At 41.6% G+C, this 23155-nt stretch overlaps 1 protein-coding gene and 1 non-coding gene across 2 annotated transcripts in view; both read left to right on the forward strand.

Annotated features, from left to right (window-relative positions):
• Positions 1 to 23155, forward strand: part of Tgds (TDP-glucose 4,6-dehydratase) — a 40853-nt gene that overhangs the window by 16997 nt on the left and 701 nt on the right. The window contains exon 10 of the mRNA XM_013022970.1: positions 9263 to 9442. Within this exon, the coding sequence (XP_012878424.1) occupies positions 9263 to 9442 (180 nt within the window). The remainder of the gene's footprint in view (positions 1 to 9262; positions 9443 to 23155) is intronic.
• Positions 9881 to 9953, forward strand: Trnaf-gaa. Its single transcript has one exon. It is a non-coding gene; the product is annotated as a tRNA-Phe (tRNA).

Here is a 23155-nt window from a genome sequence, read left to right on the forward strand (position 1 = left end):
TTGTTTCCCCTTCCCATCCCTTCCCAGCCTCCCCCCCCCCCCCCCCCCCACCCCCCTCCCCCCCCCCCCCCCCCCCCCCCCCCCCCCACCGTCCCCGCTCCATTGGCAGTATATCAAAAACATTTTCACATGTTATGAGCTCTTTTGCCATTTTTATTGACTGGAGGATTACATTTTTCGGTAGCTTATACTGGCAAGCAGTATGGAAGAATTTAAGGAAGACTGAGACCCCTGCAGGGATCCAACCTAGGAAACGGTGGCGTTAAATCAAGCTGCAATGATAGGACCTACAGCACAACACTGTGGATGGGGTGGAGCTGGGGATGGACTGAGAACTTCAAGCTAAAAAAAACTATTATTGATTGATGATAATGTGGAAGACTGTTTCTTCAGTGGTACTTAAAGGTTTTAAGTGGGGAACTAGAAAGGTAAGTTACATTTAGTTGTTGAGATACTGGCTGGGAGATACTGAGCTTTAGGGGTCTGTGGAACAAATGAGATTGAAATTCAAATTGGTGAGCTCAAGATCTAGAGACATGTAGTTGAGAGTTAAATGTATGAATGCCTGCCAGTGGAACTTGTGGTAGCATTCTTCAGTGTGAGACGTAATTAGGTCACTGAGAGTACTACCTTCCCAAGGGATTAATGTAATTCTTTTAGGAACTAGGTTCTCACAAGAATGAATTGTTACAGAAAGAGCAAGTCCATGAAGAGTCTCCTCCCACCACCACCCCGCAATCCCCTCTTTGGCTTCTGTACATGCACCTGATGTGACGACATCTATCCGGCCTGTTCTCAGAGATCCAAATGAAGTGGCCTGCCTAGTCTCAGACTTGAGGTGTCCAAAACTGTAAACAAAATGAACTTCTTTTTAAGTCACCCAGCTTCAGGCATTTTGTTAGAATAACAGGTGACAGAAGGTATCAGTTGGCCTCACCTGCAGTTGTTGAGGTTCTAGCCTGTGACCATCACACTTGGTGCTAGGGATTTGTTTCCCTCCCAGGACCTGTAGCCTATATTGTAATCATCTGCATTCCTGGATATGGGTTCATTTGATTTTCTCTTTCTCCTCTCCTCCTTCCTCTCTTATCACATGCACATCTGTCTGTCCACATCCTAAGCAGAACCCTTGCTTTTTCAGACAGCACCCTTAACCACAGAAAGCTCACTTTCTTCCTTGAACTTCACACTTTGTGAAAGAAGTAAACCAATGTTGCAAGTTTTAATGCTTGCTTCTGACAGCTTCTTTGTTGTTTGTTTAGGAGAACTTGGCTTTAATGCTCAGTATGAGGCCCCTTTGTAGAAAGTTCTGTCTTTGGGTAGTTTTTCTTTGATCCTTTCTTATTATTTTTTTCTTTTTTTTTCTCCCCCAGTGTTCTTAGATGCTTTACCACTGAGCCACATCTCAGTCTTTATGTTTCTTTATTTTTCTATAGTATTATATGTTTTTGCCGGGGCTGGCCTCTGACCTTGGTCCTCCAACCTGTCTCTGTCTAACAGAGATTATAGGCACTCACCACCACATCAGTCTGTTGATTGAGATGGCAGTCTCACTAACTTTTTGCTTGGACTGGCATAGGTGGAGACCCTCTCAATCTCTGCCTCCCTGGCAGCTGGGATTATAGTTATTCATCACCATTACCAGCTCCTATAGTCGGTGTTTGTAGCTATGTTTATAGTTCAACTTGCTGTGTTCTAGTCTTAAAAGATTTTGTGTGTGTGTGTGTGTGTGTGTGTGTGTGTGTGTGTGTGTATACACTAGTCTTGGGCCTGACTTCTGTCCCCGAGCTTTTTAGCTCTACCGCTTGAGCCACAGCTCCATTTGTGGTGGTTGATTGGAGGAAAGAGTTTTGGGGACTTCCTTATATGGCTGACTTCAAACCATGATATTCAGATCTCCATCTCGTAAGTAGCTAGGATTTTAAGTGTGAATCACCAGCGCCCAGCTGAGAGCATTCTTAATGATGGAAAATATTCCATTTTCCCAAAGTCACTTTTCTACCCTAAAGTCAGAAAATGGGAAGCCCGTTTCATTGAGCCAAAGAAGCAATTTTAATTCTTGATCTTTCCCCATGGCTATAAATTTCTGGCTTCCAATTCAGTGTCTAATGTAAACCTGTACTTCACCATCTCCATTGATGGATTTGGAATAAAACAGTTTACTCTCAGGGTAGGTAGTTAAAAAAAAATTAACTGTAGATTTTGGAGAAGAGAGAAAGTATATTTCCAGGTTACAAAGATGGATAAAAATAGATGTGCAGGATATTAAATTAGGTTCAGTCTTATGAGGAACACCTATTTCTAGGAAAAATAAATAAATATCTTTAAGTTAATGAATAGTTTTGGAGTTTTGTTCTTCCCATTGTGGGGAAACCCAGAATAACCTTAGTAGAAAATATAAAGCAATTTTTCTTTGCCCGAAAGAGATAAACCCTCCAGAGAAAAGTGTACATTTTACCTATTTGAATAGTACATATCAAATGAAAATTCGACTTAATATTTAGAAAATACATATTTCCTTTAAATTGATCTGCTGCTTTGTAGATCTTCTGCTTGCCTGGTGATGGTCTAAATAAGTGTATGACCTCTGACCTACTCTGCAAATGTTTTAGTTATCACTTTTTAAATAAGAGTAGTATGACACATGGCTACAATTAAATCAGTTTCAAATCCTTGGGAGTTGAAATTGTGGTTTCTTACGTTAATGGGCAGATCAAACAATAGTTTTAGATGGTGTTACTGTAATATTCTAATTACTGCAATCTGATTTTCCTTATTATTTGTGAAGGTCAAAACTGAAAGCTTGCTTCAAAATGGAAATTAAAAGTTAAGAATAAAAGACAAGGAAGACATTATTATCCCCAGCGTATGTCATGATAGATTATTAAATTGACCTTGTGAAATTAAAGATTTTTTTTTTTGCAGTAAATCACATCGGAGTTGACTATGAGGTGTGGAGATTGTATTTCCTTGAAATAGCATCATTTCATTTAGTTGTGTTATTTTTTAAGATACAACTGACATATTAAATCAGAAAACAGGATACATGTTTTGGTTCTTCTGCTTTTGTGTGATTTTCAAAGTAAAAGCAGAAGCAAGAAAATAAAAATCCTCATTAAAACCACATCCTCTAAAAATATGGTCTTGATATATACAAGAAAAACTTAGCAATAAATGGAAAAAGGCCATTGGGACATTCCTTCTGAATCTAATAGTACTAACATTTTGTACTGCCTCTCTGTGTGTGATAGTTAATACTTGTAGGTACTATGACAAATTGCCTCCAAATACTTTAGCACCAAACTTAAAAACAATAGCATACATGGGCCAGGTGCTGGTGGCTTATACTTGTAATCCTAGCTTCTCAAGAGTCTGTGCTCTGAAGATCAAAGTTCAAAGCCAGACCAGACAGTAAAGTTCATGATGTTCTCATCTCCAATTAACCACCAAAAAGCTGGAAGTGGAGATGTGGCTCAAGTGGCAGAGTATGCGAGGTCCTGAGTTCCAACCCAGCACTGTCAGGAAGGAAGTATTATTCTTAAATCAATTATTGACATTGACACAACATCATCACTAGATCAAAGTAAACAGTCTGAATGGGGGCTTCTGTGTGGATTCCTGCTTATGTGTCAGAAATCAGTCACTGGAAAAACTTGTAGAATAATGGGGTTGGACTACAATCTTCTTCCCTTTGGAGTTGTATGTAACTTGATGTGATGGGGAAAATCTATGCATAGATGACTTGACAACATTTGGGGTTGTGAGAAGTCAAGAGAATGAAGCGCTGAGAGGTTGGAGGGGAAATAGGGCAAATGCCCACAAGCACTTCTACATCCTGGCCTTTTCCAAGCCTCTGAACATTAGGATACCACCTTCTATACCTTCACTTGGGCAAAAGAACAAACAGATTAAAAAAATACTTTCTATCATTATTTTAAAAATAGCAAGGGATTCAGGAAGCTCCGGTGTTGTTTATCTCATTCAATCTCTTCCCATGAATTGTTGCTGGAGAGTTGAGAGTGGGCAGATGGAGAAACAGGGACAGGAAAAGAGGTGGGAGGCTGGCCCACTTCATCAAAAGGGAGAGGCAGCAATTAAACTTAGAAGTATTTAAGGATGCCCAAGCCTCTGAAATTCAAGCTCTGGAATCCAAGTTCTGCCCTTCAGGGCATTGAGCACAATACAGATGGTTAGTTAGGCGATTGCTAGATGGATGTGGGAAGATTGGATTAGAACATAAAAAAAAAAAAAAAGCTTGCTAGGTTGTTCTTGAGTATAATTTACTTAATTGTTTCTGGCCTGGTAAGTATACCCAGAGGCTTTATATTGATGTATGTGATCCAACAAAAACAAAAAACAATAAGGTCTTCATCGACTTGTGGTTTAATGGCTTTAAATAAATTAACTTCTTTTGGATCAATTCAGCACACTGATGATATTTGAAATCTATTAACTTTTCAAGTTACAAAACTTTAATATATAACTTTGGAGAAACCATTGAACATACATCAAGCAAAGGTAATATTTCCTCCGAACAGAAAACTTCAAAACGCGTAGCTATGTACCTCATAAAGGCATAAAACCTCATCTGCAGAAAAGCTCTGGCCCTGAATTCCAGTTTTAGATTTAGACTCTTGGGCCAATGCTTAATTGAAACAGAGTCTTTATAAAAAATTGAAAGCATTTGATTACAATGCAGAGAATATGAGATATGGGTTAATCACAGTTCTAAACAAAACTAACCACTAGGGCCTTAATCATGAGCCTACTCTAATTCATATGTGGCAACCAATTGTGTTCTATTTGGAGGTAGGGCTTTTAGAAGAAATTCTAGTTAAAGAGGCCATGGGGTGGGCCCTGTATCTAATAGGATGAATGGCCTTAAAAGAAGTAGCTCTGTGTGTGTGTGTGTGTGTGTGTGTGTGTGTATGTGTGTGTGTGTTCGTGGACATACATGTGTGTGAAGGGAGATGGCATCTGTTGGCTTGACAAGAAGAGAGTCCTCTCCAGAAACCCTACCAGCTAGCTTCTTGCTCTTAGATACTCCTAGCCTTCAAATGATGACATTTCCTTGTTTTCATCCAATCTACAGTGTTTTGTTATAGCAGCTCAAGTGGACTAATACAGTATAAGTAACTTTCAAATAAGTTACTTCCATAGCATTTCTGGGCCTCAGTTTCCTGAAATATATAATTTGTGGATCAGGCTAATATAACCAAGTTGTTGTTCAGCTTTAGTACTGAATCTAACTGAAATTGTGTTGGTTCCAGTAGACAGCCAAAAATATTTATGTGTGTTTTTTAAATTGAGGTTCAAGTTCTCAGAAGAGTTACAAAATGACACAGAGAAGTTCTATGCATCTTTTATCCAGATTCAGCCAACTTTTAATAGTTTTTCTTACTTTTTTCATATTCTCCATGTATATGTATAATATGGACACATATTTCTTTGTGAACCAATAGAAAATTAATTATTCCTTAAGACTTCAAAGTATACAGGGCATTTTCTCACTAGCTATGGTTGCTATCTCCAGGAAACTTCCTGGTGGTAGAACACTTAGGTAATCTGTAGCCCATGATCCAATTTGATCAATTGTGTCAATTGTGTTAGACACATCCAGGCTACTTATTCATTACTCTGACTTTAGGTTTGAGTAGATTTCATGTTGCCTCCTGATTAAATTCTGTGGCTGTGGCCACAGTTGCATGAAGTATCCTTTTAGGGTGTCACATTAGGAGACACATGATGTCCACATGGCTTTTATTGGTGATGTTCAGTTTTTTTCTGGTACTGGGCCTTGAACTCAGTCTCTTGCTCTCACTTGGCTTTTTCCCTCAAGGCTGATGCTCTAACCCTTGAGTCACACCTCCAATACTATCTTATTTTTGCTGGTTAATTGGAGGTAAGGGTCTCTCAGATTTGTCTACCCAGGCTAGCTTTGAACTAATTATCAGATCTCAGCCTCCTGAGTAGCTAGGATTACAGGTGTGAGCCACCAGAGCCTGGTTGTTGATGCTCATTTTGATGACCAGATTAAGTAAATGCCCTTCACTGAATAGCTATTATGTCTTCTCCTTGGAGCTATGAAGCAAACTATGAAGAGACTCCTTAAAGCCCCCTGATACCTTTATAAAGTACCTTTATCTCCCTAGACTTGGTGTTTTTTGACTGAGCCAATCTTGACTATGATACTTGAAAAATAGTACTTTCCAGGCCCGCTGTTCCTTCTACATTTAACAAAGTGCAAACAATTCTGTACTAAGTCAAAAGTCTCACTCTCCCCTCCCCCACCATGCCCAGTGCCTTTTTCCTTTCACTTAATCCACTTCTCTCCTTGCTTTTGGAGACGCTCAGATTGTCTCAGTCTGGACCAGTAAAGAGCCCTTCACACATATCCTTCACATATTCATTTTCTTTTTTTTTTATTGTGAAAATACTGTACAGAGAGGTTACAATTACATGGGCAAGATAATGGGTACATTTCTTATCAAGCATTATAGCCTCCTCCTTTGTTTCCCCTTCCCATCCCTTCCCAGCCTCCCCCACCCCCCCACCCAATGCTCCCCACACCAAAGTTGTAAAGTTCATTTTCCACATAACGACTTGTACATCTCATTGTTGCAATGGGTCCACCTGTATCCCTATTTAAACGATTTGTTTTTCCCCTTCCCCTCCACAAATTATACCGACATCCAGTGAAAGCAGGGGTTATACTGTGGGGGAGGGACATACAAAGCAACAAAGAATCTTATAAATGTGTTAGAAACAATCGTAAGAAAGAAAAAAAAAACATTTGAGTACATATCTTAGGGTTCATTTCCCTAACATCACCTTATCTGACCTTTTCTGCTTGACTCAGACATATACTAGATACTGCAAATAAGGGAAACCATAGGACCTATGTTTCTTTGGGTCTGGCTTACTTCATTTAATATAATTTTTCCAAGTCTTTCCATTTTCTTTTTTTTTTTTTAATGTCAGTCGTGGGGCTTGAATTCTGGGCATGGGCACTGTCCCTCAGCAATTTGGCTCAAGCAGTAGAGCTCCACTTCTGGTTTTCTGCTGGTTTACTGGAGATAAAGAGTCTCACAGACTTTCCTGCCCAGGCTGGCTTTGAACTGCGATCCTCAGATCTCAGCCTCCTGAGTAGGTAGGATTACAGGTGTAAGCCTCTGGCACCCAGCTTCTTCTTAACTTTTTGAAATCAGAGGCAAATAAAAATAAGTTTTGTTGGGTTTTGTGCACTGTGGGGTTTTCAGGAGCAAAATGAAGGGCAGATATCAATGGTCAGCAATTCCAAAGCTATTATAACTAGATGTATCATATTTTCCTGTTTTATTATTTTCAGACTTGTAAGTTCTTATAATTACATTTCATAATTATCAAGGGTATTTGGCCAATATCCTTGGGAAGACAGGACTACGGCCTATGAAAGAATTTTAATCTAGAGTTTAATTCCATATCTGTATCCTTACGTTTAATACCAGTTCTCTGTTATTTGGGTTTCTTCAGATGACAAGTGCACACATACATTTTACTTCCTTGTAGCCTGTGGCGCTCAGTCTCTGTGGCTGCTCTGGGAGTTCATATTCTGTCTTAAGTTTTGCCGAGCAAAGCAATGTTTTCTCTTAAATTCAGTAACACTTTTAATTCACAAACTATCTTCATAGCACTCTTAGTATCTCAGTAATTTCTTTGTTGTTTTTAAGCAATGGCTTCTGGGCCAAAAGAAATACCCAGCAATTCCTTTTATTAAGGACTCAGGACCAAACCACTTAATAAATATTTATGTCTAATAGCTTTGTAGCCTCCTGAAAAAATATTATACACATAAATTAAAAGTTATATTTCCATTTAATTCTTACAGCCACAATTACTTTACCATGGTACGTGTGCACTGTGCACAGCATACAGTTTCTCAAGAAAGAAGACTGGATGCTCCCATCTGAATTTCTTAGTCTCCACTTGGTGTCACAACTGCTGAAAACCTAGCTTTGCAAAGAGATGCCATTCCTCAAAGAAACCCGTGACTTACTGCTGAACCTCTGAACTTCTGTTTAGTCTGCACAGTGCCACAGAGATGTCAGTCATCACTCCTGTGCCACTTAGAAATGCACTCTGGAGGGGTCCTGGGAATTCACTGTAGCAGTTCAGGGTATTGGGCTCCTAGTTTGCCACTGTTATATTTTAATCTGGGCTGTCCCCTTAAGGTCTAGTTGTTAAATCCTTGTTCCCCAGAGTGAAGCTATTGGGAGGTGTGGCCCAGTGTGAGTTCTGCTGGTCATTGGGTGCAAGCCAACACCCTTTCTCAACACCCATGAGGCAAATGGGCTTGCTTCCTCTACATAATGCTCCCAGCATAATGTTCTGTCACAGGCCAAAAGAGGCCAGTCAACCAGCACTGAAACCTCCAGAGCTGTGATCAGTGCAGATGTTTTTTCTCATTGATTTATCTCAGATATTTGTTAAGTAATAGAAGACGAACACAGTAACCGCATACTAAGTCCCAGAAACTTCCAGGCTTCCTGGTAAAAGAGCAATAGCAATTGGTTAATGTTAAAACACATTTTACTAACAATGGAACCTGCTGAGGTTCTTTTTCACAGAGTGGAAATGTGGTTGACCACACTGATTATTTCTCAGTCATCCAGGACATTTTCCTGTCAGACTCTACACCTTTTCTTTCTTCTTGTCTCTGCCTCAAATCTTAGCTGGATTTTGATTCATCAGGTTTGCTGGAATGACCAGCAGATCAAGAAGCCAAGGATGCTTACTGTCATCCTCTCCTAGCTTTAAGGAGTTGGGGAGAGGTTTCCTTGATTAGATTTTAATTTAACTAAGAAGCTGAGCAGTAGCACGTCTAATTCTAGGTAAATAGCTGCTTTGGGTAGCATGAAGAACCAATAAAATCATTCAAAATTTTCCTGCCGTGTTTAGAGGAGAAAGTAAAGGTAGCTATCTTCAGAAGCACAAGAATACCTTTTAACTGTATGACTCTCACAAGGGCGGCTGCCACACACTTCTCCCACTCATAAGCCTCCACCAAGCCTTACTTTGTGGAGGGGGGCACATTTCCACATCCAAACTTTCTTCGGTCTGACTCCTCTTTAACACCCACTTGAAAAAAAAAAATCTCAAGCCTTTCTACACTTTGGAGTTGATCATAGTTTATGGATTTATATGACCAAGAAGCACAAACACTCAGGAAAAAAAAAAGACCCCCGAGATTGCCAACACTTAAAAATGTCCCTTTTCCACTCAGACGCTCATCCATCCAGCTATTCAAGAGAGCTGCCCGACTTCCACTGGAGAAAGCTCTAAGGAGCAAGCGAAAAGGGCCGTGTGCGATCAGCGGGATTTCACCGGAGGGGGAAATAAAAGATTAAACACATGGATGGTGGGCACTGTGGAATGTGAGGCCTTGCAGAAGCACCGGATCCGCGTAAGAGGAGCGCTGACAGCGAACCACCGACCTCGGGGGGAGCCGGCTGAGCCCGGGCCCGGCGAACCCTCCGCAGCGCCCCCCCCCCCCAGACGGGCCGGCGTTTCCGGGAGCAGCGTTCCTGGAATCCCCGTGCTCCCCGGGGCCAACCCCGGACAGAGTACGACTCACCTGGCGCCCCCCCCCCCACCTGACAGATCCTACCCCCCACCTGGCTCCCCCCCCACCTGGCGGGACCTGGCAGACTCCCCACCCCTGGCCGACCCCGCGCTCCGAGTCGCGTGAACAAGACTTGGGGTGCAGGACTCGCTCCCCAGAGACCCGTCGGGAAGCCCCGCCCCGGCCGGCACGAGCCCGGGCGGCCACCGCCCTCGGGCCAGCGGGTCGGTGGGGCCGGCGGGGTCACTAATGGGAAACTTGGAGGAACGAGAGCGCCGCGCCGAAATAGCTCAGTTGGGAGAGCGTTAGACTGAAGATCTAAAGGTCCCTGGTTCGATCCCGGGTTTCGGCAGCTCGTTTTTAACCCGAGCTCAGAGGAATTCCAATTTTGTCTGAAACACCCGCCCTGTGGAGACTGTTCCCCGCCGTGCTCGCTTTGCCCTCGTAAACGAAGGGGACGGCGTCGCCAGCACCCGCCACAGAGCAGAAAACAGGGCAACTACTTCCAGGTTCTACTGCCGGCTCCGGGTCCGGACAGCGTGAGGCGCGCGAGAGCGCGTGCGCAGCGCCAGGGGCCCGGCTTCGGGGCGCAGTCGCGCGTGCGCACTGTGAGGGGCGTCGGGTCTCGCAGCGCCGCCTGGGGCGTTGGGGTGGGAGGGCGGCTTCGCGGAGGGAGGTTCGGGAGTGCGGGTCGGGGCGGGGGGGGGGGGGGGGGGGGGGGGGGGGGGAGCACTTGGTGACGAGTGTCCACGTTCGAAGAGGAAGCCGCGTCCTGCCGCGGGCTTCAGGTCGTCCCGCGCCACGCCTGGCGGGGCCGGGCCTGGGGGTCTCGGCACGTCCCCACCCACCTGCCTGGCCCGCAGCTCGGTCGCGGGGCTCCGCATGCTTGCTTTCCGAGATGACTGGAAACCAGCATTGGCATTTGCTTCCCTCTGTCCTGCAACTGAAATGGAAGTGACTTGCTCAGATGATGACGATGATGATGATGATGAGTAAAAGGTTCTGGGCTTCAGCTTTCCTAGCTACCTGTGGGAAGCCTCAGTGGTTGATGAAGAAAATGGAGGCCCGGGTGCCTGACTTGATAGGGTTTGGCTCCTGGGACCTGTGGAGTTCCAGTCGCCAGGGTGTCGATTTGAATGAAAGGAGGGAGAAATCAAAAGCTAGCAGAGTCACTAGCAAATGGGACAATCAGTTTAGGGAGGACGTGAGTTGTTCACAAGATGAAAAACGTCACTTGTGGGATTTTTTTTTTTGCCTTGATTCATTTTGATTTTGCTGTTTGGAGAGTAAGAGACAACTCAAATTTGCAGAGGTATTCCGTGTTATCTTTTGTTTATTCTTCTAATGGGACAGGTACTATCAGCCAACTCTCCACTTGGTACTGCGACATGGTGAACTCTTCTTAGCAACTCTCAGAAGTAGGGATCAGTAATCTCAAATTTTACACAGAGCTACCCTTCTGGGATGACAGGATTAAACAAGATCCATCTGCTATCTCCTGAGTATTACTCCTAATGTTACTGTATTCTCAAAATTACAACAATAAAAATCCATGCTCATAAACATAAGAAACAGTGTAAGAGATATAAAAAAAATCCTTTGATTAATCAGAGAGGGCTTCTGGGGGCTGGTCTTGATTGAGTCAGAGAAATTTCTTACTTAGGAAGGAGTTAATTGGCATGCAACTATAATGATGTAGGCATCCACAATGAGAACAGCATCAGTTATCAGGATACTTGGATGCCTAAGCTTCATAACTAAGGCCACATATTACTGGCAGTATGTTAGGGGAAGCCTGAAGTCATGTTCCTATTTAGCGTCAAAGATAAAGCCAGATAGTAGTTAAGGTAAAGACAGATTTTAATCAGTAATGATGATAATTATATAAATAATGCTTGCAATAAGGAAGATGGTCAAGTATGAACTGAATTCTGCTTTGGTTTGTACAGAGGTGATTGACTAGAAGAAAAGATGAGGGAGGCAGGGGTTTGGACAAGGTCAACGAAGTGAGCCTTTATGAAGGGCTGGTCAGTATAAATGCCCATCAGGCCAGCTATGTTTTCATCTTGAAGAGATGGAGAAAGAATTTACAATTGTAAGCCCTCCTCTTCCATCAGAGATCTAAGCAAGTGATCAGGGGCCTATCTCAGATGTAGGATCAGTTGTTTTTCTGCAATCTTGGGCTTTTTCAAGCAGTCACTCTTAACTGGCTGGTATCCTCCTGGGTAGTAATTAGAAACTGTGGTAGCATTTAAGTCTTTTAATGCAGGAAACAGCTGGTGGGCAAAATCATTTATGCTGCATGTCACTTGCTTTTATAGGCCAGCATTGAGGCCTAGTAGAGAAGAGTTGCTCAGAGAAGCCTGGCTAGAGTTGTCCAGGAGTGAGTCTCTTACTGGGAGTCTGCAGAAGGGAGGAAGAAGGGAATAGTTTCAGACAGGCCTCCAGTGGAAATAGTGGTTGTGAAGCGTTTCCAGATTCGTGGTATTGAGGATCAGGAAGCAGGAAAGCAGCATTAATACTCTGTCTCTGTGTCTGTCTGTCGGTCTGTCTGTCTGTCTCTCTGTCTCTCCCTCTCTCTTACATATATATACAGATACACACACTGAGAGAAGAAAAGACTATTCAGAACTTGCTCTAATATGGAACCAGCCTCAGTCTCTTGTATTGTGGCAGAGACTGAAGGCTGACCAGAAGGTGGGGGAAGTTTCCTAATGGGAGAAGGGAGAAGGGACAGATTCAGGTAGGTTCTGATTGGAGACTGCTGTCCTGGAGGAGCTGGAAGCCACTAACTAGAAGTGGGTAGTGTGTGAAAGGTTAAAGTTTGAGGCAGTAACCACTTGTTGCTTGTTTCTGTCTAGCAAAGCAACACGTGGTGGTAATCCAAACACCTGATTGATTGTGTGCCTTTATAAGACCTGCAAATCCTTAGCCTGGGTCTCTCCTCCTAGGCTCTGCTGTGTCGGAGTGGAGGACGAGGCCCGAGCTGCAGCCCGTTTAAATAAAACAGCTGTAGAGTCTGACTCTCGGTGGTCTTTTTGCCGGGGGACGGGGGGGGGGGAGGTCCTGCAAACTTGGCATAACAGTGTGGAGATACCTCCTCTCTCCCCACCACAGTTCCCAACAGGCAACCTATATAATTTGTTAGGGGCATATTTGGCCTTTTCTGGTTGGTTCTATAGTGGAAGTGGGAGAGAAATTAGGGAAGCCATCAATTACTAATTTAGCCCTGGCCATATTGGTTCTGTGGTGTAGAAATTCTTGTCTCCAGAATTTCGGTAGAGATAGAGATCTGGCTTCTTGTAAATCTGACTTAAAGCAGTCTGGCTCTTGGGCTGGTTTTGAGTGAAGATAAACCCAGGCCGATTCTCTGGGCAGAGTGGCTGTGGGTCAGAGTTCTGTATTTATGTATGATCTGGCCATCATCCGTTTGATCCTGATATATATGTTACTTTAAGATGTAATCTGATAAGTTTTATTGTCTTTCTCAGGGGTGCAACGTGCTCTCAAAGATGTCAAACAATCACTTCTCAAGAAAGAGGGCTGAGAAAGACCATCAGGTTCCCCCCTGCCCGCCCCCCCCATAAACTCTCCTGGGAGCCCCTCTGACACCAGGCAGCTCCTCCACATGCTTTCCAGCTAGAAGACAGAATGGTAGACTATGGAGTCAGCTCTTATTTTAGGAAAGACATGCTTTCACTGGAAAGCATGCCTGCATCATTTATGGTGTTGGATGAACACTAGTATCATTTATGACATTTATGAGTTAATTTCCATTTGTCAGCAAAAAGGTTGTGATTACCTCCTCCTGCTTTGGGCAATTTATCCAGGATTGTAGGAAGAAAGCATATTCTCAAATTTCCTTGGAAAGCTTTGCAGAAAGAAACCTGGGACATCAACTGGCTCATCTGAAGACTGACTGACTGACTTCCTTCCTTCCTGCTTCCTTGATTTTTGCTAGTCCTGGGCTTGAACTCATGGCCTGGCCACTGTCTCTGAGTGTCTTTCGCTCAAGTTAGCACTCTATCACTTGAGCCACAGTGCTACTTCCGGCTTTTTCTGTGTGGTACTGAAGAATCAAACCCAGGGCTTCATGCATGCTAGGCAAGCGCTTTACCCCTGAGCCACCTTCCCAGCCCCACCTGAAGACTTTCTAAGGCAATATACAAACGTATCTCTAAGTTAATGTTTCTTCATTGTTCTGGGTACTACATTCATTTTAGAACAAAGCTATGATTTAGTTAAGCTATTATTCTTGTTTCACACAATACAACTAGATGAAAATTTAATAATTCATTGTGGCCTGTCATGTAATAAATGTGTATACACACACACACACACACACACACACACATCAATGCCCATTTTAATAGTCTTGGATTACACTTAGACTTTTTAAAATGGATTGTGGCTTATAGTTGTTTATCTTCAAGTTATATTTGTCATATCTCAGATTTGTTTGATGTTGACACTTTGCCCAGATATAATTCCTGCTTGGGTTTGCTTCCGCTTCAAATAATTAATGAATCCTACACAATCATCCTGAATGTATGATATTACAATACCCTGTTTACATTCCTAACTGGTAATCTTGGAGAAATCAAGCACTTGGAGAGAACTGACAGATGGCCTGCAAACAACACAGGACAGCCTAAGAAGCACTAATTTCTATCTCTACTTATTTCAGTTTCATCACTTCCACTTTTCACCTGAGTAGTCTTTTTTTGTTGTTGTCAGACATGGGGCTTGAACTCAGGCACTGGGGAGTATCCTGGAGCTCCTGTTGTTCAAAGTTAGCTCTTTACCACTTTGAGCCACAGTGCCACTTGTGATTTTCTGGTGGTTAATTGGAGATAAAAGTCTCATGGACTTTCTTACCTGGGCTGTCTTTGAACTGTGATCTTCAGATCTCAGGCTCCTGAGTAGTTAGGATTACAAGTGTGAGCCACCAGTGCCCACCTGCTCCCTCCCCCCACCCCTGTCCTCCTCTTCCTCTTTCTCCACCTCCTTCTCCTTCCTTCTTCTTTCATCACTATTGGGGTCTGAACTTAGGGGCCTTTCACTCTTTCTCATGGGTGACACTCTACTACTTGAGCCATGCCTCCACTTCTGGCTTTTTGCTGGTTATTTGGAGATAAAATTCTCTTGGATTTCTTTGCTTGGGATAGCTCCTGAAATTTCAGATCTCAGCCTTCTGAGTAGCAGAGATTATAGGTACAAGCCCTTTGTACCCAGCTCTCATGAATAGTATTTAAGTAAGTCTCGGCTAGTTTGCTGTTCATTACATTGTAGAAGCCATTTTGTGCAAATCCTCTCCCTGATTCACTCAAATCCAAAGAATCAAGAGAAATGATAATCACCACTATGGGTGCTGGCTGTGTACATAACATTCTGGTAATTATGCATTTTCATATAAATCCCATTTTACTTGCCCAAAACCCTCCAAGGTTAGAAGCATAGCTGAACATAAATTTAAAAAATGCATATTATATACAAGTACTGTAGTGAAAGCCTCCTACCCTGAGAGGTGTTAAAATGGAGTACAAGCTGTGAAAATAAAGTAGTAGGTTTTTTTTTTATTATTATTCTCTGTGTTCCTGAGCTCCATGTAGGAATTTTATTCAGGTTTGATTAATTCAATGTTAAACGTTAAAAGCATTAACAAAGCATATAAATGTGGTTTAGAGCATGGACATTCATTTTAAAGAGCAACATTCCATGGATGAATTAGATTGGTCTACAAAAAAGATGTGAAAGGTAAGTACTGTCTTTAAATGTCTACTTTTTAGCTGGGTGCCAGTGGCTCACGCCTGTAATCCTAGCTACTCAGGAGGCTGAGATCTGAGGATGGAGGTTCAAAGCCAACCCATGCAGGAACCTCCATGAGCCTCTTATCTCCAATTAACCACCACAAGTGGTGCTGTGGCTCAAGTGGTAGAGCATCCACCTTGAGCTGATGAGCTGAGGGACAGCTTCCAGGTCCAGAGTTCAAGCCCCATGACAGACCAAAAACAGTTTACTTTTTAGTTGTGTTTAATTTCCAAGGAAATGTTGCAAGAAGAAAAGAGTGTAGGTGAAAGGAGGGATTTTGTTGTAGGACAGGAACTGTTTGGAATATGTGACCTAAAGAATTGCTATTAAATGGATGCATGTGTTCAAAAGGGCTGCTCATCAACTTTTGACACTCTAGAGGCATCTGAGTTGTGACCCTTTGTGGCCTTTGGTGCTGATAGTTCAGGGAGGAAAGGACTTGGCTAGAGTGGTGTTTGGACAGTTGGGGTCATGACAGTGGAAGTGTGCTGGCTTACTGGGATGAATTGCAGTGTCATTGTCTCTTAACCCAAAATCTCCCCATACGATCATTTCATTTAATGATGGACTGCATGGCCAATGGAGGTCCAAAAGATTATGTTGCCTAGAGACCTTGTAACTCTTAGCTTATGTAACCACATGGTGATGTTTGTATGACGGTGAAATCATCCAGTGTTTCCCAGAATGTGTCCCTGCCATTAAGCAACGCGCGTCAGACTATCTTCAAGCAAAATCGGCATCATTACTTCCTCGATGAGACAATATCACCACAATCATGTTCCCAGGTCAAACACAAAAAGCCAACATCTAAACAAACCAAACAAAATGCACACTGCATCCTGGGGGAAGCCCCCAGGCTCGCCCTACCCAACTAGAGTCTCCATAAGAGATGCTACAACCCTTCCTGAAAGTTGTTCACTTGGTATCCTAATCTTCTATCTATATTCAATGTTGATATCCGAAGACAGGTAATGTCCACTGTAGATAGGATACCAGGACAAAGTTGCTGCATTTCCACCACGAGAATGGTGCCATTCCTCATGCATGTGTACTTGTGTGGGTGTGCTTGTTTTTCATCATTTTTGTCCTTTAGAAGGACTAAAAATGTTGTGTGTTTAAGACTATGGGCGATCTTCAGTATTTTGTTGTTTATCTGAATTAAAATTTCTCACATTTGTAAAATAAAACACAAAGAGAGAAAAAGAAAGACTACACTTTCTTCAGTACTGCTGAAAGTAGAACAGGAAGCAAAAACTCTGTTATTACTGCAAAAAGATCATGGGACTACTCTAACAGACATAAATGGAGAACTACCAGGTTAATTCAGGTCATGAATCCATGAACCAGGATCACAACCACACTTCATTTGGTTGTCATTCAATAAATGTCCTAACAATAGAAGAATTTTTCCATCTTAAGGCTGATATTTTTAAAAATGTAAGCGTCAAAGAACTTTCTAGATAAACAATATTTAGGAAACATTCAGATGTAATGGAGAGACTAAGAACTAAAGAAATGTTTTGGATTCAGAGAAATATAAAGAAACCAAGCAGTCCAAAACAAACAAAAACATGTCTATATGAAAATATTTTACTCAGTCCGCCAATGATCAATCCAATCATTCTCACGGGGGTTAGAAGGTTACATGGGTATGGCTCTTTGGCAAGTATGTTTGGAGGTCTCCTTGATGAATAGCTGCTGGATGGCACAGGTCCTGGCAGCTCCCAGAAAAATAATCTGTTTAGTGTCAATGTTAAATTATCAAGTCCAGGCCTTCTGGAACATTGTTCTCATGAGAGTTGGACCTGGATCCTAGGCTATCTCCTGGTTGCTACCATATTTTGAGCATATCCTTGATCCTTAAGTAGCTCTTTAAAAAAAAACCTGGAAGATTTTTGTCTCTTTTTCATTTCTGAGTTGGTGCTTAAGACCATTTTGGAAGCATAGCCAAACTTTGCTAGAGTAGAGGTACCAGCCATTCCAGCTCACATTTCTTTGGGATTCCTGATGAGAGGCTGAGTTGACCTTAGCAAGTTGATTAGTAGTTGCTTAGGGCTGGCAGGACCAGAAAGTTTGGGAAATAATAGCTAATGGGTACTGAGTTTCAAGTGTAGATGATTTGCTGTAAGGAACATGCTCTAAAATAGATTGTGGTGATGGTTTCATAACTCTGTGAAAATATTAACATTGAATTGTCTTCTTCGAATGAGTTATGTTATATGCAAATTGTTTAACAATAGAGCCATTACTTTTCTCTAGTCCCCCCCAATAATTAGTTCCCCCAAAATAGCAAATGGAATTATTAAAAGATTTTAAAATATAGAACAGTATTTTGTTCTCTGTTGAGAACAAATATTAGCCTCTGTTGAGACTAATAGTAGCTGTCTTAGTCTATTGTGCTACTGTAATAGAATTCTTAGCCATCCTAGCCATGTAGTGGATAATAGAGAATTGGGTTTAACTGGCATCACCTTGTCCTCATGATAGAGGCAGGGAAGTTCCACCCTCAGGTATGCCTCTGGGTGGAGACTTGGATGGTAGGCTATTGGACCTGTCAGTCCTATGCTTCTAACTGGCCAGTGTCTGGAATTTCCTGTGACCCCACCCCCTGCCCTGATGCCGTTGAGCCTGGAACCAACTCAAGCACCATTACTCCATGTCTCCTGTGTCCTGGCTCTCCTCTAGTCACCATGAAGTCCCACTTCAGTTCTCTATTGGAGTTGATCTGGTTTGTTGGTATTATTTTTCTGATCTTTCTTTGCATTGCTACTGTCATGTCTCAGTTTTCTAACAGTGTGAAGTGTATGCAAGGGGCTGCAGGTCTTTTTGACAGGCATCACCTACAATGCTGGCTTTCTAATAAAGACTCCCAATTTGACCTTTCAAAATGTGGCCATTCTGTTTCTCATGATCAAGTGCCAATAGGATCCTGTCTTGTGACCTCATTGGCAGTCTGTGTTGAGTATAGTTACCTTTGAAATACTGGACTCCATTCTGTATTCAACTTAAGTTTAAATGGAGAGGGCTAATTGTGTTTATCATGCAATTTGCCATTAAGGGGAAAAGTGCAGAGTTGATCTTTTCTGGAGAATGAGTGTACATTTGGTGACAGACCTCAGTCATCTGCTTTTGCTCATGCAGAGATCATGCCGGGAAAGGTGTGGATTTCTCAGCTCTTTCTTTCTCTATCCAATTTATCAGAAAGCCAGAACTTCTGACATTATTTTTTTTATTGTGAAAATACTGTACAGAGGGGTTACAATTACTTCTGACATTATTGAAAGCTTGTTTAGATACCTGTTTTCAGAGGGAAGGAAAAGGTGGGTTTGGTTAATTTAATTCTGTGGAATCATTTATCATTTTTTGTAAACTATTTGGGGCTTGGTAGTTGTGATATAGCATGTCAGGAGTACAAAAGGCACAACTAATGCAGAGTGTGACACACCAATGATCACCTTCTTCTTTGATTCCGGATTGGATGCCGTTCCCTGCTCCATGGCCGGGCCTGGCCACCAGAATAGATTAATTTTGTCATTACCCTTTCTCAATTTCTGCCTTTGACCAGAAAAAAGAGGTTAATTGTGTGCCATTTCTCAGGAGAATGAGGTATCAGCATTTGAATTCCTGATACTTTATGAATTGTGGGCAGCTAATTAAAACTTAAAGATTAGAGGAGCTATTTTGGCTAAGAGGCCATTTGTGGGATTGTGAAATGAAGAGAACAAAAGGTTGTCTCCGCTTTTCATTCCCACAGTTAAATGAAACTTCATGCTGAAATAGAGCCTGGAATTGTTTTGCCTAGCAAGCATTCATTGTATTGATTCTAATTTTAATTTTGTGGCCAATGACACAATATCTAAGAGCTAGTGAGGGGTTAAACATGAAGATTACTGAGGAAGTTAAATAGCAAGATTTGTATTCAAAGGCTCTGTTTGACCCTTCTGGATGCCTGAGAGACATCTTAAAGTCAGATGGGGACTACTTAAAGTATTCTATTAGTTGTCCTTAATTGCCATCTCAGAACTCATTACATATTTATATTGTCTCTTCAGTCTTCCTCATAGCTGTGGAGTTACTCCACAGTAGAGTATTGGACTCAAACAGTGGGCCTTTTCTTGGTTCTTAAACTATCTGGTAAACAGCCAGGCTGTTGAATTTCTTGGGGCATCACTTTAATTGCAAAAAAAAAAAAAAAAAAAAGAAGCTGCTTTGGAGTTTGAACCAAGGCAACCACTAGAACCTTCTAGAAAAAGACATCTGTAGTTAATATAGTCCTTATAGATAGATAGCCAGGAAAGCTGAGCACTTTAGTAAATCCTACTTACCTTCTGGCAATTCAATACCCACAGAGGCCTACAGTGCTGAGAGGGGTTAACAACCTTTTTCATCTTCAGCTGCTTAGGTACTGGTCTGAATAGCCTTCACACACACACACACACACACACACACACACACACACACACACAATCTTCACATTTCTTTCTTCTGAGATAGGGTTAGGTAAGATGCAATTTGATCCAAATGCTAACTTCTCAGGTATGAAAGGTTTTGTTCAACTTTTATGTACCTGAGTTCTTATGCTTTCTTCTCCTCCAATCCAAAATTGAATGAAAGAGTGAATGAAGATTGTTGCCAGGAATTAGATGGAAAAGACTCTAGACCTTACAGAAATTATAATCTAGTGGGATGAGATAGATTAAACAAATAACAGTACTGATAATAATTCTCCCCTTGGGTATGCCTAGAGAAGGTGAATACAGGGCAGTTTATGAGCATATAATTTGCAGATCTGACCTGCAACTCATCAAAAATAAATAACCAAGCTGGAGAAAGAGTTATAGTGGAGCATGGGAGAAAGAAACTTTCTCACAAATAGAAGAATGTGAGCCAAAGCTCTGAAGGTAGAAAGAGTTTGGTTCATTCTATGAATTAGAATAAGGCCACTGGATGAAAATGTAAAGAGATTGAAGGTAAGGCTGCAAAGGAAAGAGGCCAAATCCTGGGGCCCTGGGGTCATGGTCAGGATTTGCCATTTTATCCTATCTGGAACTGAAATCTATTCATATATTCAATTTTAAGCAGAAACCTAAAGCATTATAACCATGAGAAACTAATCAACCAAAGAGAATTAGAGTAGCTATCGGTGCTGAAGATGGCAGTTCAAGTGGGAGAGTACTTGCCTAGAAAACACGAGGCCCAGCAATGTACAAATCAGATCTGCTCAGAGACTGTTGTCCCAGTTTAAGTGACCAACAATGATGAGTTGAACATGATATTGATTAAAAATATGTAAACAGCCAAGTAAACAGCTTTGACAGGCTTTTTGGCAGGAAAAATCAACAGGAATTGGTCATGGATTAACCAAGATGAAACAAGAAAACTGTCAAAAATTCTATCATGAATAACAACACAGTTCAAGAGCTGGAGATAATGAAGTTTTGAACTGAACCCATACTGAAATGTGGGGTTAGAAAGTGAGATCATGAAATTACTTTGGGTCCACTGGATTTCTGAGGTTTCTTTGGACACAGTTTCAGTTACAGTTGGTCTGTAACATGGCTGAGGAATATGTGGTGTGGTTCACAACTAACCATTTTGGGTAGTACCAGTGTGCTTACTTCTATAATTTTTCTGAAACTTGCTGGCTTATTGATAGCTACTGGTCTGATTCATTGAAGGTGGTTGGTTATGTAAAGAGTGAGGACAAAGGAATGTGAGTATTTATGATATGGCAATCATGGATGAGCCTTGTAACTGGTAACTCCATAGGACTGATAACAGTTTCATTGGGAGTATGTATTTACTTCATGGATATGCTGTGTCAAATGACCACATGCTTGATGACTTAAAAAATACTTCCTTCAGGCTGGGAATGTGGCTTAATGGTAGAATGCTTGCCTAACATATGAACCTAGCATAGGTTCGATTCCTCAGTACCATATAAACAGAAAAAGCTGGAAGTGGTGCTGTGGCTCTCATTTAGGTAGAGTGCTAGCCTTGAGCAAAAAGAGCTCAGAGACAGTGCTCAAGGCCCTGATTTCAAGCCCCAGGACTGGTTTAAAGAAACCCCAAACCCAAGCAAACAAACAACACAAAAAGCTTTCTTTTCTCACAGTTATGGAGGTCAAAATTCGGATATCACTTGCATCTGCCTGAAATCAGGGTGTCAGCACCCTGATCCCTGGATTCCCTCAGGCTTTAAGGGTTGGAATTACTTTGTTTCCTCTTTCAATGTCTATCTGGTGGCTGCCATCATTCCTTTGCTTGGGATCTCTGCCTCTCTTTACAATGACTTCCCTACTTCTGTCTATGGTGAATCTCTGTATATTGCACATCAGGACACATGTAATTTTATTTACGTTCGATCTAGATAATTTTACCTCATCTTAGGATCCCCAATTTACTTGCATATGATAAGCTAAACAGGACTCTAAACATTCACACAGTGAGAGCAAAGGAGGGTATTCTTAGGAGAGGATCACAAGGGCTCAATAGGTATGTGTATATATATGATCACATAGAATGATGTTCATTGAAATGAACTCCAATAAGTGGAAACATGAAGCTTTTAAAAATTTTACTTTTTATGGTTCTTTTGTTTTTCTGGTTCCCACCCCCTTGTGCTGCTGTTTTTGATTTCTGTATCTTTTGTCTTGTAAGTAACTTTATCCAATTTGGAGAGGGGAAGGGAAGCACAGAAATGGTGGGACAAAGGATGAACTAATTCATTAGTGACAGTCACTAGACACTATGTTGGAAATGAACTATACAACTTGGGCTGGGAGAGGGTGGTTAGGAGGGAAAAAACTGGGAGAAAATGAAGAGGGGACATTATCCAAAAAGAAATCTACTCAATACCTGACTTATGTAACTCTAACCCCTCAGTACATCAGCTTTACAATAAAAATTTTAAAAAATATTCTATGATAAGTATTATGAAAAATCTAGAAAGATATTCTTAAAAAGTGATTTCCAAAAAATTCAATTTGCAAGGTATTTGCCATATAAAGTAATAACTACAGGCTCATTACTTAGGACCTGATATCATTGGGAGTCATTATTTAGGCTACTCTAGTATCTTTGGGCTAGGAAGCTGCTGGATGGGTGGGTGTGGTCACAGAGTTGGATATTTACATATTGTAAAATTTGAAAGTATCATCTTTGGAAGTGACTCAGTTTTTGGTGGTAAAGAATGGGACTGTGGGAACAGCATCCAAGGTAGAGGAAAAGAGGTATTCTCCAGAGATGAGTTCAAGAAGTTGAAGACTAGCTATGTGGTTGATATCAGGATAGACTGTGAAGCCACAGAGGACAATGGAAGAAATTGCAGAGGTCAAAGTCCTCAGGGAATGAGAGGAAATGATTAAGTGTTAGAAGAGGATAGGGGAAAAAAAGGAAGGAGTGTTGTCATTGGATAGAACTAAACCATCAAAAGTGTGAGAGAGAATTTGTAAGGTAGATATTTCCTATTTCCATCCACTATCATTTCCCTTACTTCACTCATCACTGACCCTACCCCCCATAATTTAGAACGTGATCACATTTGGAATGGAAATTTTAGAAACTACATAATTAGTATGCCATGAGGTGCATTGTTTAAACTGTATCTGCATATAAAACTTGTTTTTTTTTTAGAATATGCTTTTGAAATTGGTTTATTTTGCCTTTTCTTGTATAATCTTGGAAATTACTTAGTGGGTAAACACGAGTTGTCTCTTGAAGATTTATTCTTTTTCAAAAGTC

The sequence above is a fragment of the Dipodomys ordii genome, unplaced genomic scaffold (genome assembly GCF_000151885.1).
Source record: "Dipodomys ordii isolate 6190 unplaced genomic scaffold, Dord_2.0 Scaffold65, whole genome shotgun sequence".
Taxonomy (NCBI): Eukaryota; Metazoa; Chordata; class Mammalia; order Rodentia; family Heteromyidae; genus Dipodomys; species Dipodomys ordii.